General features: G+C 37.9%; 1 protein-coding gene across 10 annotated transcripts in view; it reads right to left on the bottom strand.

Annotated features, from left to right (window-relative positions):
- LOC134753524 (transcriptional repressor protein YY1-like) overlaps positions 1–18,709 on the bottom strand; it is a 31,888-nt gene that overhangs the window by 7,138 nt on the left and 6,041 nt on the right. For 5 of the 10 annotated variants that reach the window (XM_063689427.1, XM_063689428.1, XM_063689429.1 and 2 more), the window contains 8 exons: positions 17,119–17,305; positions 16,499–16,566; positions 14,629–14,766; positions 12,565–12,651; positions 6,982–7,083; positions 5,775–5,876; positions 3,847–3,967; positions 2,796–2,915 (listed from right to left, as the gene is read on the bottom strand). In XM_063689427.1, coding sequence (XP_063545497.1) covers positions 2,796–2,915; positions 3,847–3,967; positions 5,775–5,876; positions 6,982–7,083; positions 12,565–12,651; positions 14,629–14,766; positions 16,499–16,566; positions 17,119–17,305 — 925 coding nt within the window. The remainder of the gene's footprint in view (positions 1–2,795; positions 2,916–3,846; positions 3,968–5,774; positions 5,877–6,981; positions 7,084–12,564; positions 12,652–14,628; positions 14,767–16,498; positions 16,567–17,118; positions 17,306–18,709) is intronic. The other 5 variants (XM_063689433.1, XM_063689434.1, XM_063689435.1 and 2 more) reach the window with 2 other exon arrangements.

Here is an 18,709-nt window from a genome sequence, read left to right as displayed (position 1 = left end):
ATCAACGGAAAGCTCACAAGGGTGCTCCTTCAATTAGGAAATACCCGACCGAGCAAGGTAACCAGTGTCATAACAGGTCATGGACTATTTAACAAACATCTTTTTATAACAGGTGTCACAGACAGTCCCCTATGCAGAGGATGCATGGAGACAGAAGAAACAGCCTCTCAAGTGGTGCTGGGAGCGCAGCGGAGTGGCCCCATACAGGGCAAAACATCTCGGATCCCCGAGAGACCTCTCCGAGGTCCTACTCAACATCAAAGGTTTGATAGGTTTCCTCGGGGAGCTGGGCTGGCAGGACTAGCCCACCTCCCCATGTCACGCAAAATAGGCGCCATTAGTCGAGTTGCGGAAAATCGCCCGAACTACAATACAATACAAGCTTCTAGTGTGATTGCGATTAGAGATGCAACGGATAGTTGTTTGGCCGGATATTCGGCCGACGGAACTATACCTATGCTTCGGTTTTTCGGGTGCGCATTGTGCAGGTTTCGAGCTATTTCGCAGTGAACGTTCGCGCGGACTTATTTCTAGGGTCGAAATGAGTGCGCGTACAAGTGAGTGGAATGTTTAAATTGTTTTAGAATAATAAACGTATACGATTATGATCATGATGAAAGTCATAATGTAATGATTGTCATATTATCATTAGTCATAATTTTGAAACCGTTCTTTTCAGGATTTTCCTAAGGTTATCCTATTGTTAGCGCTGTGGCAACGCCGCTAGCTTCGCCAACCAATGATGTGTGGAAACGCAGCCCTGCAGCCCCAAGATGCCAACATAGACGGCGCGATGCTAGCGCCAGAGTTTCACACATACGACGCATCTTCGGGCATCGCTGCGAGCGCATTCCACTCTTGCAATCTAACCACCACGATAAACGCGCGTGTCCTAGACAAAGAACCTATACATATAGTTATTGTACACTGTACTAAAACCCATTAAAAATGGTAATTTCAAGTTGAAAGACTTGTTTTATTTAAACAGTGCAAATAGGCGCTAACACCTTTAGTATAGATAGGTTAGGTTAGGTTTCTTTTATGGCAATCCTGAAAAGTTACGCGTTTCTGAGAAAAACCAAATTATGACTAACGAAAATGTGGACAAACAATACATTATGACTTAAAACTTGGGAAACAATAGAGATCCGTATATCGTCGCCTAGCACCCATAGTACAAGCTTTGCTTAGTTTGGGGCTAGGTTGATCTGTGTAAGATGTCCCCTCATGTTGTTCCTTTGTAATGTATGGCACTATCCCTTGCGGCTATTTAGGGTTGTCAAAACTCAAGTCATTATCTTATCTGTGGTCGTGCACGCAAAGGGACGTAAAGCTGTGTCAACCCTAATAATTGCTCGGAGCAATGCTGAGCCGAACGGAGCCGAGTTTGCTTGAAGCAAGGAGTTTCGCACCCCTGGTTTGGGTTTGTATCTTTAGGTAGTTAAATAAATGTAAACAATGTGTTTTTACATTTTCGGACATTTATCAGTTAACCAACTGTCGCCTGCGGTATTTCCGGACCGATATGACCTTCAAACCTTCAAGAAAAGAGCGTATTCCCATCTTAAAGGCCGGCAACGCACTTACAACCCCTCTGGTGTTGCGGGTGTCCATGGGCGGCGGTAATCGCTTACCATCAGGTGATCCGTCTGCTCGTTTGCCTCTTATTTCATAAAAAAAAAACAACCAAATAGAAAACTGCCTGGATCTGTTCCTCATCGTTCTGGCTTACCTATTTCATTTAATCGTGTAATGTTTTCATCTACCCTCAAATTGCTAAATATTCAATCTCGTTTTAGGTTCTTTATTATTATTAAGTAATAGCATATATTACAAAACTATTTTTTTTTTATAGCCTGTAGGGTCCCACTGCTGGGCAAAGGCCTCTCCCTTTGATTTCCATGACTCCCGTTGTTGAGCTGTTTCCGGCCAGTTATTAGTGAAGGTGTCTAAGTCGTCCCGCCATCTCCGCCCGGGCCTGCCACGTCCGCGCTTCTTTTGCGGCATCCACTCGGTGGCTATACTAGCCCACCTATCCGGATGCATGCGGCAGACGTAATTTTTATTAATCATTTCATCCCGATATATTCCTATTAACAAAATACCAAGATTACAGCAGCTTCGTCGCTACGCTGAGTAAGTAAAACTTCTGTAAGTGTTGACACATCGAGTTAAATTAATTGACTTGAAAAATTTACTTGCCCAATAAAATAACTAAATGTGGTTTGTTTACATTATTTTACATACCTAAAGGTACAGACTATAGGTTGATCTGTGTAAGATGTCCCCTAATATTAATTTATTTATTATGAATGAATAGTTACTTGAACCTAGGCTCTCCGAAACATGTCGCGCGAGTGACTAAAACAAGTGAGTCTAAACCGTTAAATGATTTAATAGTTACTTGGCTTAGAATAAATTTAAAAGTGGAAAAATTACTGCCTTGGGTGAGACTTGAACTCACGGCCTCTGGATCAATCCATCCTTCATCATTTTAGAATGGGTAGCACATCGTAACTGGTGAATTTCCAATATGACTTGGAACTCCGGTGGTCGTTTAAGTAGTGTAACACTCTTACGGTAGATGTCGCTAGGGTCCCCTAGACCCATATAGTGGGATTTGCTGGCTATGGATGAGGTCTTGGTGGCTCAGTTGGCAGAGCGCTGGAGTATCGATCCAGAAGCCGTGAGTTCAAGTCTCACCCAAGGCAGTAATATTTCCACTTTTAAATTTATTCTAAGCTTAATAACATCGATCGCAGACGTTTCTGCTTGTTAAAAATTAATATAGTTACTTGGCCTTGGCGTGTGTGAGTATGTGCGACTTGAGGTTGGTGCTCTGCGCGAACTTCTTGTTGCAGCCGTCGAACGGACACACGTAGGGGCGGTCGCCCGTGTGGATCCGAACGTGGGTTCTGGAAGTTCATCATACCATACAGTAACTTATACTAGCTAATAATTCACTGCCATCTGTCGACACACTTTAAAACTAAAAATGAAGATTTATAAAAATATGATAAAATGTATTTAAATATAGATTTTTTTTATTTGCATTAATTATTTTTATGATTTTGACCCATGTTCTTTCACTGATATGCGTTAAAATTGTTAAATAACAAACGAAACCGTCAACGCCATCTATACGACAGTAGGCCAAAACTAGTAGCGCCCTTTGAACGAGAATCAAATTTTCTTGATTTTCGAGGCACGTTTTTTCCTTAGACTGTATCCATCTATTACGGAGTTATATCTATCTTTGATCATACGAATACAATTATATTATAAAAGGTTATTTGTAACAACGTGATATCATAGAGTAACTTAATAGAGGAATACTGTCATAGTAAATTTTGTAGTCACAGTAAATTTACAGCCATCTATCGACACAAGATTAAAACTAAAAATAATTTTTTTTAGTAACTTCTTTAAATTTAAGTATAGTGTCTTATTGGCATTTCGCACAAATCATGTCACTGATATTTTGTGTCTGGATTGGTTACCTACGTGACAGGCCACGCCTAGTGTAGGAACCGGTACAACCGTCATTGTAAATGCATAAATGTACATAAATTGTTTTAAGACCAGTTAATTTTGTTTCTGCCTAAATCTTTGTATACAATAAATGATTTTTACTTTACTTTTACTTTAAATATCAAAAAATATATAATACAAATAAAACGAGACCGTCAACGCCATCTAAACGAGAATAGGCCAAAGGTTGGTATTGGTGTTAGCGCCATCTGTGCGAGAGTCAAATTTTCTTGATTGTCGAGGCACGTTTTTTCCATACACTTTATTCATCTTATACGGAGTTATATAGGTCTTCGATGTATATTTTGAACTTACCTTAAATTAAAATCGAGTGAAAACCTTTTCCCGCAGCCCTCGAAGGTGCACTGGAAGGGTTTCTCCCCGGTGTGAACAAGTTGGTGCCTTTTTAATTTCGAACTTTCTACAAACGCTTTACCTGAAAGGAAATAATATAAAAGAATACATGTTAGTACTATAAAACATCTCATCTTCCTCGCGTTGTCCCGGCATTTTGCCACGGCTCCATGGGAGCCTGGGGTCCGCTTGGCAACTAATCCCAAGAATTGGCGTAGGCACTAGTTTTTACGAAAGCGACTGCCATCTGACCGTCCAACCCAGAGGGAAAACTAGGCCTTGTCGGGATTAGTCCGGTTTTGTCACGATGTTTTCCTTCACCGAAGAGCGACTGGTAAATATCAAATGATATTTCGTACATAAGTTCCGAAAAACTCATTGGTACGAGCCGGGGTTTGAACCCGCGACCTCCGGATTGCAAGTCGCACGCTCTTACCGCTAGGCCACCAGCGCTCTTAGCTCTTAGCGTTAGTACTATGAAACAATGTCAGTAAAAAAACAGTAATCATTTGGTACCTTCGAGCAAAGAGGATATAATAGGATGGAGCGGTACTGTCATAGTAAATTTTGTAACTACAGTAAATTCACTGCCATCTGTCGACACACTTTAAAACTAAAAATTAAAATTTATAAAAATACGATAAAATGTATTTAAATATGGATAAATGATTTTTTTATTTACATTAATTATTTTTATGATTTTGACCCATGTTCTTTCACTGATAATCGTTAAAATTGTTAAAAAACGAAACCGTCAACGCCATCTATTTGAGAGTAGGCCAAAAGTAGTGGCGCCATCTGATCGAGAATCAAATTTTCTCGATTTTCGTGGCACGTTTTTTCCTTACACTGTATCCATCTATTACAGAGTTATATCTATCTTTGGCTCCTCCCTTCCGACGTGTCGGAAGCCGGTGTTGCTCGAAGTTTGGTACACCTTATGATGTTACGTACCACATTATCAGTCGTCTTAAAAGTTAGTACAGGGTGTACATAACAGGGATGTTGCGAATATTCGCATCCGCACCCGCAACCGCGGAACTTCCACATTATTTTCAACATCCGCATCCGCATAAATCGATACGGAGCTTAATGCGGATGCGGATGTGGAACAGGTAGGTACAGGAACGTCTTAGCGGCGCGGTAAGTGCTAGGTAATTTCGTCATTAGCCAATAGGAATCTCGTTTCCTTTTTGTGATTCGTCGATCGAGCACTTTAGCCTATGACGGACAGCGACAAGAAGTGAAAAGTTTGTTTTATTTGGACTTTAGTATAGTCATAGAGTAACTTATACTAGAGCGGTACTGTCATAGTAAATTTTTTAACCCCAGTAAATTCACTGCCATCTGTCGACACACTTTAAAACTAAAAATGAAGATTTATAAAAATACGATAGAATGTATTTAAATATAGATAAATGATTTTTTTTATTTGCATTAATTATTTTTATGATTTTGACCCATGTTCTTTCACTGATATGCGTTAAAATTGTTAAATAACAAACGAAACCGTCATCGCCATCTATACGACTGTAGGCCAAAACTAGTAGCGCCCTCTGAACGAGAATCAAATTTTCTTGATTTTCGAGGCACGTTTTTTTCCTTAGACTGTATCCATCTATTACGGAGTTATATCTATCTTTGGTATAGTAGTGCGATTGTGAGGCACCTATATTCTTGTTCAAATACTAAAAGTTTCTTTTTTTTTAAATCAAAAATTACTAAAGTGTAATATTTGACGTTTTTTTATGTGCCTAATATCGACATCCGCATCGACATCCGCATCCGCATCCGCGGATGTGAGCCTTTAAAAATCCGCATCGGCATCCGCATCCGCGGATGTCAAAAAATCGGCATCCGCAACATCCCTGGTCTGGTATAATACGTACCACACTCCGCGCACACGTGTACTCGCGGCCCGTGCGTGTGCAGATGCTTCCTCATGGCAGAGTTGTCTCTGAACATCTTAGTGCACCCTTTGTGTGGACATGCTGAAATCATTAGAATAAGAATAAATTTATTATCAATGAAATATATAACAGAGAATGTCAGGGGTCTCCGCACTAGGCTACGCCTGTATCGCGGGGAATACATATTAAATATTAGACATACACATTCAATATTCGTTTTGTTATATAAGCTAACATGTCACAATTTTATGATTTTCATTATTTTGACGACCGGTCTGGCCTAGTGGGTAGTGACCTTGCCTGTGAAGCCGATGGTGCTAGGTTCGAAACCCGGTATGGGCATTTATTTGTGTAATGAACACAGATATTTGTTCCTGAGTCTTGGGTGTTTTCTATGTATTTATATATTATATATATCGTTGTCTGAGTACCCGCAACACAAGCCTTCTTGCGCTTACCGTGGGGCTTAGTCAATCTGTGTAAGAATGTCCTATAATATTTATTTATTTATTTATAATATTTATTATCAATTGCCTGATATGAGGAGATACAGCCTGGTGAGAGACAGACAGATATACAGACAGACGGACAGTGGAGCCTTATATTAAATGTGCGTACGCAATACACGGTCGTCGTGAACGCTGCTCGCACTGCTGCTTGAGAAAGGAGACCTAGGCTCCCCGAAACATGTCGCGCGAGTGACTAAAACAAGTGAGTCTAAACCGTGAAATTATTTAATGTTAGTATGTCTTACAACATATTAAATTCGATGAGTCTTAGTAATAAGGTCACGTTTTTAGGGTTCCGTACCCAAAGGGTAAAAACGGGACCCTATTATAGTAAGACTCCGTCTGTCCGTCTGTCACCAGGCTGTATCTCATGAACCGTGATAGCTAGACAGTTAAAATTTTCACAGATGATGTATTTCTGTTGCCGCTATAACAACAAATACTAAAAACATAATAATATAAATATTTAAATGGGGCTCCCATACAACAAACGTGATTTTTTTGCTGTTTTTTTCCGTAATGGTACGGAACTCTTCGTGCGCGAGTCCGACTCGCACTTGGCCGGTTTTTTTACTTTATATTTACCTTCAGTAAATGTGAATATATTTGAAACGTAAATATGAGGGTTTGTTAAAGATTTTTACCCTTTGGGTACGGAGCCCTAAAAAATAGCTCACCTATAGTTCTATCCGATGATTCGGGAGAGGGTTTCTTTAGCCTGATCTTGTGCCCGGGTCGTGCAAATTCCGCCAACTGCTTGGGGTCTGATAAGTCTAAACCTGAAAATAAAAATTCATTTTTGGTACAAGCTTTTATCGCTGACTGTACTTTTCTTTCCACAGACTTTTCTTTTCACTAATACTCATCGAGACAATTCTAAAAACTCCAAACACAATTAGGTTGCGTTGTTTTATCACAGAGTTCCTATGGCCACCTCCTGTCTCCATCATCAGATCAGCTCGATGGTACCATATTATCGCATTGTCACCCGACTTATATATGTATGCAAATTTTCAGCTTCATTGGAATTTGGGAAGTGGGTCAAAATTAACTTGCAAGATTTGAACCGTACAAACATTGTTACATAGATGTAAAAGTACATACATTCCAAGTTAATAAAAAGCTTGCAAAAACACAAAAATCATCATAAAATATCAACAATTATGTGTTATACGTTATACCTATTGTCTTTGGTTACCGCGATAGTTACTTAGGAAATAAAACTATGAAAACGGATTATATCGAGTATATTGAATTGCTCAGTCACCCGTAGACCACGAGCGCTGTAAAGGGTTCGAAACGTCGAGATGTATTATAAATTCAATATACGCGATATAATCCGTTTTCATAGTTTTATTTTATAAGTTATGCGTTATTAAAACAATTCGTTAAGGTAGTATCTATCTACCCCTAAATAACAATATGTATTTGAATACTAGTCAAAGTTTCTTTTTTCGAACTGTCAAAACGATTTGCTACTATGGAATTTATATGAAATACTAGCATGTGACGTCACGATCAAATTACCTACTATTTATAGGTTTATACGGGTTTTAAAATAGATATATAGAATACTTTTTATTGGCACACCTCAGTAAAAGAAATAGAAATTGTTTCTAAAAATAACTGCTGTCTACGTTCCTCTATTAATCTTCTGGTGCTTTATTTCATGCATGATGTAAAATAATTTATTTTAAATACAGTCAAATACCCTTTAAAATCTTCTCAAGGCTTGTCGTTTTGTTAAATATTGGACAAAGCAATACACATTGGACAAATAAATTGGATAAATGGAATACCATCCTAAAAGTACAACCGCGCAACCGAAAGTCCCGCTAGATGGCGCTGTTACATGTCATAACTGGGTAACGTCGTGTTAACGTAATTTTCATAATTAGACAAATGTTATCAATAATTTAAAAACGGTTTTACTCACGTAGTATTTTTGTAATAGAAACCTAAAATGAATGGTTTCTATTGGATTATGCTTTATGCTTGTGCCTGCTCGTTCAGTGTAAATAATTCTTATTCTTACAGAGTATATGCAGTATTTTCTATAAAGAGGGTTCTTATTGTCGATGGCGCTTACGCCATTATTAACGATGCTCCGATATAAATACAATGCCGCGCGACGCTGTGCGGCGTAAGCGCCATCGACAATAAGGTCCCTTTCTATAGAAAATGCCCCATATTTGTATTTTTTTAAACTGAGAAGTTAAGAACCTCCTTTTTAACATCTAGACTGGATAGTGGATACATCTCTGACAAAGTATCTAATATTTTATTGATTCCATGTGTGTAATTGTTTTTTGTAATTTTTGGTTAATTTTATTGTTTGTAAAAATTGACATGTATAAGTGCCCCTGTGGCCTATTTGCTGAATAAATGTTTGATGTTTGAAGGCGGTTAATAAATTAAAAATGTGGATTATTTTCGGTAATATTACTCGTTAGCCATATATGTATAAATTGAAATTGTGATTTTAATTGCAGACCTTTAAGTCAAAAAAATAAAGACATACCCGTTTAATGGTGACTTTAAGACCAATCTTTGCAATTATTTTCAATCAAGCCGATTTGTTCCAATCATGTATCGATCGAGTACGGCCACGGTCTTTGAAATATGATGAATATTAACATAATTTTGGTTGCTTTACTAAAACATAGTTTTCTTAAAAACTAACAACACTAACCACACACACACACACTAAACTAACATAAATTTCAACGAAATTGGGTTAACAACGTGCAAAGTCCCGGTAGATGGCGCTATTCGATGTAGAAACTGGGTAACGTCGTGTTGACGTAGTTTTCATAATTAGACAATGATATTAAAATATTTCCAATTTACGGTTTCACTCACGTATTATATTTTTGGAATAGAAACCTAATGAGAGGTTTCTAATAGATTCGTATATAGAGAAATGGGCGGAATGTGTCAGTAAAAAGAAGAGTGATATATATCTTTCTCTCACTGGGATAAGTGGGATATATGTCACTCTTTTATATCTTTATATCCGCATGTATCACTGGTCCCGCTCGCAACTGTATCGGCACTTGCTCACATTACGTCATCTTATGAGTGACTAGAGTAGTTATTATACCGTGGCGAGATTGTTTCTTCCATTTTGTATCATGATGGACTATAAGATCGATTCATTCACGAAGGCGCTTGCTTTGGTTCGTATTGTCATGCTCATGCTATTAGTTTAGGTTTGACAAATCTGCGCGTCGTCGTGAATTGCGCTGTCTATATATAACCTTGACCTTGCATTTAAAAATGAATCTATTACGCTATTGAATAACGCGAAAATTATCATGCTTTGTGGACATTAAGCTTTAAAACTTTAAGCGAACTCATTGACTCATTACATACAAATTGTATTTTTTTAAACTGAGAACCTCCTTTTTAAGGCGGTTAATTAAAAATGTGGATTATTTTCTGTAATATTACTCGTAGGCCGTATATGTATAAATACTTTGAAATTGTGATTCTAATTGTAGACCTATAAGTTTAATGGTGACTTTAAAACCAATCTTTGCAATTATTTTCAATCGAGCCGATTTGTTCCAATCATGTATCGATTGAGTTACGGCCACGGTCTTTGAAATATTATGAATATTAACATAATTTTTGTTACTTTACTAAAACATAGTTTTTCTTAAAAACTAACAACTAAACACCACACACATACACACACACACACACACACTAAACTAACATAAATTTCAACGAAATTGGGTTAACAACGTGCAAAGTCCCGGTAGATGGCGCTATTCGATGTAGAAACTGGGTAACGTCGTGTTGACGTAGTTTTCATAATTAGACAATGATATTAAAATATTTCCAATTTACGGTTTCACTCACGTATTATATTTTTGGAATAGAAACCTAATGAGAGGTTTCTAATAGATTCGTATATAGAGAGATGGGCGGAATGTGTCAGTAAAAAGAAAAGAGTGATATATATCTTTCTCTCACTGGGATATATGTCACTCTTTTATATCTTTATATCCGCATGTATCACTGGTCCCGCTCGCAACTGTATCGGCACTTGCTCACATTACGTCATCTTGAGTGACTAGAGTAGTTATTATACCGTGGCGAGATTGTTTCTTCCATTTTGTATCATGATGGACTATAATATCGATTTATTCACGAAGGCGCTTGCTTTGGTTCGTATTGTCATGCTCATGCTATTAGTTTAGGTTTGACAAATCTGCGCGTCGTCGTGAATTGCGCTGTCTATATTTGACCTTGCATTTAAAAATGAATCTATTACGCTATTGAATAACGCGAAAATCATCATGCTATGTCCAAACAACTTTAAGCTTTAAAACTTTAAGCAATAGAACTCATTGACTCATTACATACAATTTGTATTTTTTTTAACTGAGAACTTCCTTTTTAAGGCGGTTAATTAAAAATGTGGATTATTTTCGGTAATATTACTCGTTAGCCGATGTATAAATTGAAATTGTGATTTTAATTGCAGACCTATAAGTCAAAAAAATTAAGGCATACCCGTTTAATGGTGTCTTTAAGACCAATCTTTGCAATTATTTTCAATCAAGCCGATTTGTTCCAATCATGTATCGATCGAGTACGGCCACGGTCTTTGAAATATGATGAATATTAACATAATTTTTGTTACTTTACTAAAACATAGTTTTTCTTAAAAACTAACAACACAACACACTAACCACACACACACACACACACTAAACTAACATAAATTTCAACGAAATCAGGTTAACAACGTGCAAAGTCCCGATAGATGGCGCTATTCGATGTAGAAACTGGGTAACGTCGTGTTGACGTAGTTTTCATAATTAGACAATGATATTAAAATATTTCCAATTAACGGTTTCACTCACGTATTATATTTTTGGAATAGAAACCTCATGAGAGGTTTCTAATAGATTCGTATAAGTGCCATTTTCAACCAAAAGGGTACTTATTGTCGCTTCAAGCGACTCGCTTGTCAGTAAGGCGCTATTTCCATATAGCTTCAATTAGAAATGAACCTTATCAATAATCGACAATGTGGTACCTTTTAGTTGAAATCGTTACATATAATATGTGTGAAAAGGCAGTGCTTCGAATTACCAAAGATATATGTAACTCTGTATAAGATAAGTAAAACCTAAGAAAAAACGGGCCTCGGAAAATCAAGAAAAATGTATGCTCGAATAGATGGCGCCATACCTTTGGCCGATATTCGTGTAGATGGCGACACCGTTTGATATTTAACTTAAATTAAAACTAATTTAAACTTAAAAAAATAGGCGTATTAATGCAAATAAAAAAATCATTTATTCATATATAAATACATTTTATGGTGTTTTTATATATCTACATTTTTAGTTTTAATCGTGTGTCGATAGATGGCAGTGAATTTACTGTGGTTACAAAATTTACTATGACAGTGCCGCTCTATCCTATTATATCCTCTTTGATTGCAGAAATACTCTCTATTTAGCGAGTATTTTTAATCTTTTAAGATGCCTAATGTAAGCTTTAGGCTCCATTCGCACGACAGCTTATCCCTTTCTCGCTCTTACTTATGGGTGCGTCACACACGCAACGCTTTTTAAGCTCTCGTGCGAATGGGGTTGTGGTAAGTGTAGAGAGGGCAATAGAGAGTACTCTCTCCAGGCGGGTGTTATGCCTGAAAGAAAGATAGTCTTATTGCGATTCCTATAAGAGGAAAGAGAAAATAGTGCCATGCTTTGTCCTTATCACCGACCGGGTTTTTTTTTCATGGTCGGGTTATGGCAGCATAGGTAGGAGGCGATGGCGAAATACCAAAAATTATAAGAGTGAAAGAGAAAAAGGATTATGCTGCCATACATTAACCTGTCAAGACATGAATATGTCTTTCTCTTACCCCTGGTCGCTCGGTCTCATGTACTACTAAACTATGTCTATGGTTTCTAACTAATTGCGTTCTAGCTCCCTAACGCCATCTGTTAGATGACGTCGACAGTGGCAGCTAGAGGAGACGCCACAGGGCCTTAAGTTACAAAAATAGAAACATGAGATTGTCTGTATTTATAATAGAATTATTTACTCTAAATTTAAAATGTAAATGTAGTTAATAAGCCATAATATATTATTTCCTGTATACAGTTTCCAATGTCTGGGAGAGGACACTGACTTCTGTTACACAGGTTTTTACCTAGCTCAGAAGTCAGGGACTTCAAAACCTATTTTGTGCTTGCTTCTGTCAATAAAAATATTTTTTTATTTTTATTTACCTGGCATGGTCTCGTTGCCCAGTATGGTCTTTTTGCCGGTCATGTACTCCGTGTAGTCGGGGTCCGGCTCGGGGTTGGAACCGTCATCTGTCAAGTACAAAATGGAAGTTTAGGAAATGCTTGTGGAAATATTTTGCAAACTTTAATAATAATATATTGAAGTCGTCGTCAATAAAACTTGCAAATAATGCAAACAAACCATTTTACCTTCATTACTTCGTGATCTCGCTCTTTAAAAGGACAACCGTGACCTTATCAACAGTCTACATACATATATATATATATATATATATACATTTTTAGTTAAATTAAATGTTATTTTATTAATATTTCAGCGAAAATAACCTGTTAGGTTATATGTCAAACGCTAACAAAATCTGTCATATTTGTTAACATTATTTGCAAGTTCTATTGACGACGACTTTTAAAAATATAACATCAACTTTCGCATCTACAGTTAGGTACGGTGGAGCAGTGTGGGCCTACCGTAAGCATCGAAAATAAAAATAAACCGGCCAAGTGCGAGTCGAATTCGTGCACGAAGGGTTCCGTACCATTACGCAAAAAACGGGAAATAAATCACGTTTGTTGTATGATCGCCCCACTTAAATATTTATGTATATTATTCCGTTTTTAGTATTTGTTGTTATAGCGGCAACAGAAGTGAAAGTTTCAACTGTCGCTGTGTAGGTCACGGTTCATGAGATACAGCCTGGTGACAGACGGACAGACAGACAGACAGCGGAGTCTTAGTAATAGAGTCCCGTTTTTAGGGTTCCGTAGCCAAATGGCAAAAAACGGAACCCTTCTAGATTCGTCATGTCTGTCTGTCTGTCCGTCCGTATGTCACAGCCACTTTTCTCTGAAACTATAAGAACTATACTGTTGAAACTTGGTAAATAGATGTATTCTGTGAACCACATTAAGATTTTCACAAAAAAAAAAAAAAAAATTTTGGGAGCTCCCCATACTTGGAACTGAAACTCAATTTTTTTTTTCATCCAACCCTTGCACCAATCATACGTGTGGAGTATCTATGGATAGGTCTTCAAAAATGATATTGAGGTTTTTAATATATATTTTTTCCAAACTGAATAGTTTGCGCGAGAGACACTTCCAAAGTGGTAAAATGTGTCCCCCCCCCCCCCTGTAACTTAAGAGAATGATAAAACTGAAAAAAATATATGATGTAAACTTACCATGCAAACTTCCACCGAAAATTGGTTTGAACGAGATCTGGTAAGTAATTTTTTTACCTTTTACTCACGTTTCGCATAAAAAATACATTGTTAAAATTATGTAATGTACGGAACCCTCGGTGCGCGAGTCCGACTCGCACTAGGCCGGTTTTTTACCTTTTGGGTAAGGAACCCTAAAAAATTGTTATATGTTTTTCTTTGCTCAAATATGCAAAGGCGATACAGAGGCAGATAATGACTTTTCAACCAGTTTCGCCCTTTGGGTTGAAAGTTTAGAGGGCAGCTGGATACTGGTTGTCAAAAGTGTACTCTAAGCTTCCTTCAGGATGCTACCGGGACGCTATAAGATAAAAATTATTACCATCATCCTCTTCTGTAGCGTGTACAGGCGTGCCGTTCACGGGTCTCTATTGTTTCCCATAAAGTTTTAAGTCATAATGTATTGTTTGTCCACATTTTCGTTAGTCATAATTTGGTTTTTCTCAGAAACGCGTAACTTTTCAGGATTGCCATAAAACAAACCTAACCTAACCTATCTATAGGATAACCTTACGAAAATCCTGAAAAGTTAACGGTTTCAGAATTATGACTAATGATAATCTGACAATCATTACATTATGACTTGCAATAATTATGTCAAACAAAATTTCGACCTGCGCACTGAGAAACGCGGGTCGAGATATTGTTTGAGTGTGCGTGCGGCGACCGTAGATACAAGTCGCGCACACATGCAAGTCGCGCGCGGTGCGTTGTATGAAGATAACATACTTTGCCCTGTTTATATTATTGCCCTGTGCCCCGGGTTAGTGGGATGGTGCAAGTGGCACTAAGAATGGCAGCGAAAGGGTCAGAGAAGTATAGTTACCATCATCCTCTCCGGTGGCCCACATGGTGACGCTGAACTCCCCCTCCATGGTCTTGATCTGCACTTGCTTCTGTTCCCAGCGCCGCGCCGTGCCCCGGCCTCCGCCGACGCCCTCCATGAGCCCCATGGGGACTTCGCCTGGAATCACAGTGTATGGGCCTTCATAAAAAATTCAAACGAAATCAGAAATACTGACCCACCGCTTATAGGGACCGTGCGCGTTGGAGGGTCTGCCATCTTGTGGCCTGAATCGAAACCATAAACATCATATGTACATTGACAATTCACGCCAAAGCAAGTGCTGCCATCTTGTGGGGTACTTTGGAAGCATAAACTACACATTTACGCCTCGCGACAAAAATCTGACGTCTCCTGTGCTGCCCCCTACAGTTTATGCACGCTCCCTATTGAAATTGAAATTGAATTTGAAAATCTTTATTTCAGGCCTGTCGGCCCATATTTTGTTAGTTTACAGTTCTTAAAAATATATTAGTTGACACACATAAATTGTAAAATAAATAAATTAACTTCCATAAAATGAGATTAAAATTACACATCAATTAAATTCCATTAATTTACATTTAAAAATTATAAATCAATTAAATTAAATCCATTTTTTTTCCTAATGGACTTGAGGGCGGTGTTGCCCGTTTAAAAATACAACACACACAGTACACACGCACACTTACTACACACACACTACACACTATAGTACTTAGCAGTAGTGAAACTCCATGGTAATGAGTTGCTAAAATAAGAGGTGCAAAGATGGCACTACCCAATTTATTGATATTTCTCGATTAAATAATACTTCAAATTAAATGCCTCTAAAACAATACTTTATCTAATTTAAAGTTTTGTTGTACTTACTAACACTATATGGATCAAAAGGGTCTCTATTGTTTCCCATAAAGTTTTAAGTCATAATGTATTATTTGTCCACATTATCATTAGTCATAATTTGGTTTTTCTCAGAAACGCGTAACTTTTCAGGATTGCCATGAAACAAACCTAACCTAACCTATCTATAGGATAACCTAACAAAAATCCTAAAAAGTAAACAGTTTCAGAATTATGACTAATGATAATCTGACAATCATTAAATTATGACTTTCAATAAATATGTCAAACAAAGGGACCCCGGATCAAAATGATTCGAAATAAATAATTGAATTGTATAAACGTAAAGTATCAAAAATTTTTTTTTGTTATTTTTTATTAAATAATCGAATAAAAATACGATGAACCCTAATTCCGGAATCAGTTCCGGAATTGGGAACCAATATCTAAAAATCAGTTCCGGAATTGAAAACCGTCCGATATTGCAAGCCCTAATTTGTAATATGACCCGGCATCGTAAACTGCGACAGAAATCCATTTAAGTACTAGGGTTGTTACTTGTCAAGTCAAGTCAAAGTACGTCATTTAAATGGATTTCGCTCGCAGTTTACGATGCCTAAACATGACATAACGGTAACAAACATCCGAATAAAAAAATATTTCGTTCAAATATATAAACTTCACGCATGAGGCTAATTGTACTAAATATTATGGCTATCGCTTGAGAACTGAACTCTGGTAAACTTAGAAACCAGATTTAATAATTACCACAGAATAAGTAATAGTATTATCATACAGAACGGCCACGCCCCGCCCCGCCCCGACTCGAATGCCCTCGCCCCGCGACACCAGATTGACGACCTTTTGCCGACCGCTCAGTACTGTGCAACTTACACTATGACGCATGTCGCGTGTACAGACGTGCCATTCACACATAGAAACGCAAGTGAATTTTGATGTATAGCGTGTCCGCCCTGTGTAATTCCGTTTACTTAAATTAATTAACGCAAACAGTTTAAATACTACTTACCAATAGGCATAAGATGATGAACGTTGTTCGTGGTATTGTTGGCTTTAACCGCGGGCCTGCCGCGACCTCTGTGGATTTGGAACATTTTATTAGCTAATTTTAAGTTATTTTTTTAAGCACACAAAATAACTGCAATCTGTTCGTTAAATAAGATGTTTAATAAAATACTTCTAGATGGCGCTAGCGTAGGTTTCACTTGTCTCTAGTTTTGTTCTATGAGATTTGGCCCTATTAATCCTTCTGTATCTATGTATCTATGTATGTATGTATATAACAAAACGAAAAACACAGTCACATAAAAAATGAAACACAACAAGGCGAACTTATCCCTGTATGGGATCTCTTCCAGTTAACCTTTGAGTAAATGAGTTTAACCAAAAGTAACGACGAATCTTATGTTGTGTAAAATCTAAAAAACTGGAGACCTTAAGCTCCAAACCAGCTAAGGTCAGGGTGCGCAACGTGCAATTAACGCTCCGTTAACGAACGAAACGCAAGTATCACTATCGTTCTAGTGGGTAAGAGTGATAGAGAGAGAGGACTACGATAAGCTACGGAGCGTTAAAGATTGGCACGTTGTCTACGCGCCCTCTGGACGGTAACCATGGTGACCGACTTACCTGTTATTATTGCTAGTAGAAGGCGGAGTAGCATACACCGGATCATAAGAGTCGTTGGCAGTAAGGACTTCCTCTCCGGACATCCCTGGCAGGATCACCTCCTCGCTGCCGACTGCAAGTTTGTAATCTGTCAGCAGCGCTGACATGGGGTGTGATGATGATGGTGATAGGTGCAATGGGCTGTGAGCTGATGAGAAGTGATCGGATTTTTGGGTGATAGTAGAAATAGAAACATTAAGTGCATGGGTACAGGAAGTTTGCAATGCGTTGTATTCAGATATATTGACAATAACGAGATTAATAGTAGAACAGGTGAAAGTCTAACAAAAATGTATGCTTCGAATAGGGAATATTACGCGAAACTCTACGTAGGGGGCGCTAGGGCGCCACTACCACAATCTGGGGGTCTATCGTGAAACAAGAAAATTTCTTTATCTAACATTTCTCACTGTCGAGCGATAAAGAGATAGCGAATTTTCGGATTCGCGTTTCCTGGTAGGTCCTCTGTAAGCAAACCGCATTGATGCCTCAATGTCATATTTTATTATCTCTGAAAACTTTTTAAGAAACCTGTTAAATGTACAGTATGTATAAGCATGGGCGTAGCCACGGTGGGGCAAGGTGGGGCAGTTGCCCCACCCTGATCTCTGACCGCTTCTGGTCTCTAACCAGAAAATTAAATATTAATTTAGGTAATTTAAAAATTACTCCGCGAATCGAGCGCGCATGCAGAGATCATGTCTTTTATAGTTTTTTGTCTATTAGAGTTATTTGCGAATTCCGGACAAAGTTAAGGCCAGTCCTGACGGGAGCAATTTTTCGCCAATCTGATTAAATTGTCTGATGAAATCAGATGGTGCGGACACAAACGCCAATATGGCTCGCTGATTTCGACCACCGATTATGACCGATATTACTGAAAAAATTGAGGTGCATACACAAGAATACCAATTTATGACGCTAGTATTCGCGTTTGGGGGCATTTGTTCAATTTAGAACGCTCAAATATTTAAAAAATAAAAAATATTTAATCGATTAAAAAATGCCCCCCAAATATTAGCGTCACAAATTGGTTTTCCTGCGTCCGCACCCCATTTTATCGGTAATATCGGTCATAATCGGCAAGCCAAATTGGCGTTTGCATCCGCACGGCCTGATTTGACCGGACAATTTAATCAGATTAGGGAAAAATTGTCTCCGTCTGAACAGGCCTGAAGTTAGATTATTTACAGGCTTTTTTCTTCCTTGTTAGTACCTATTAATTATTAAATCTACCCTAGTCTTGTGCTATTCTCACAACTACAAGATAGTAAGGAAAAATGTTTTTCTGTTACTACTGCACTCAACCCCTGGTTTACCAATAAAAATAAACCAGGGTTCGAAACAAAACAGCCTACGTACACTAAAACTAATAATTGAAATACTCCGTAAAAGTATCGACTCGAAAAAAAAATCTTTCAATCGTAATATGATTTGCCTTATGGGAATATAAATAGTTCAGTTCCGGAAACCGCTTTCAACTTTTACTATGTTATTTAGTATTGGGTTTCCAAAACTGCCAGGAGACAGCGGTGCCGGCCATCTACTTCAG

Source organism: Cydia strobilella, chromosome 27 (assembly GCF_947568885.1).
Source record: "Cydia strobilella chromosome 27, ilCydStro3.1, whole genome shotgun sequence".
Lineage (NCBI taxonomy): Eukaryota > Metazoa > Arthropoda > Insecta > Lepidoptera > Tortricidae > Cydia > Cydia strobilella.
This window is presented reverse-complemented; position numbering and strand designations above follow the sequence as displayed.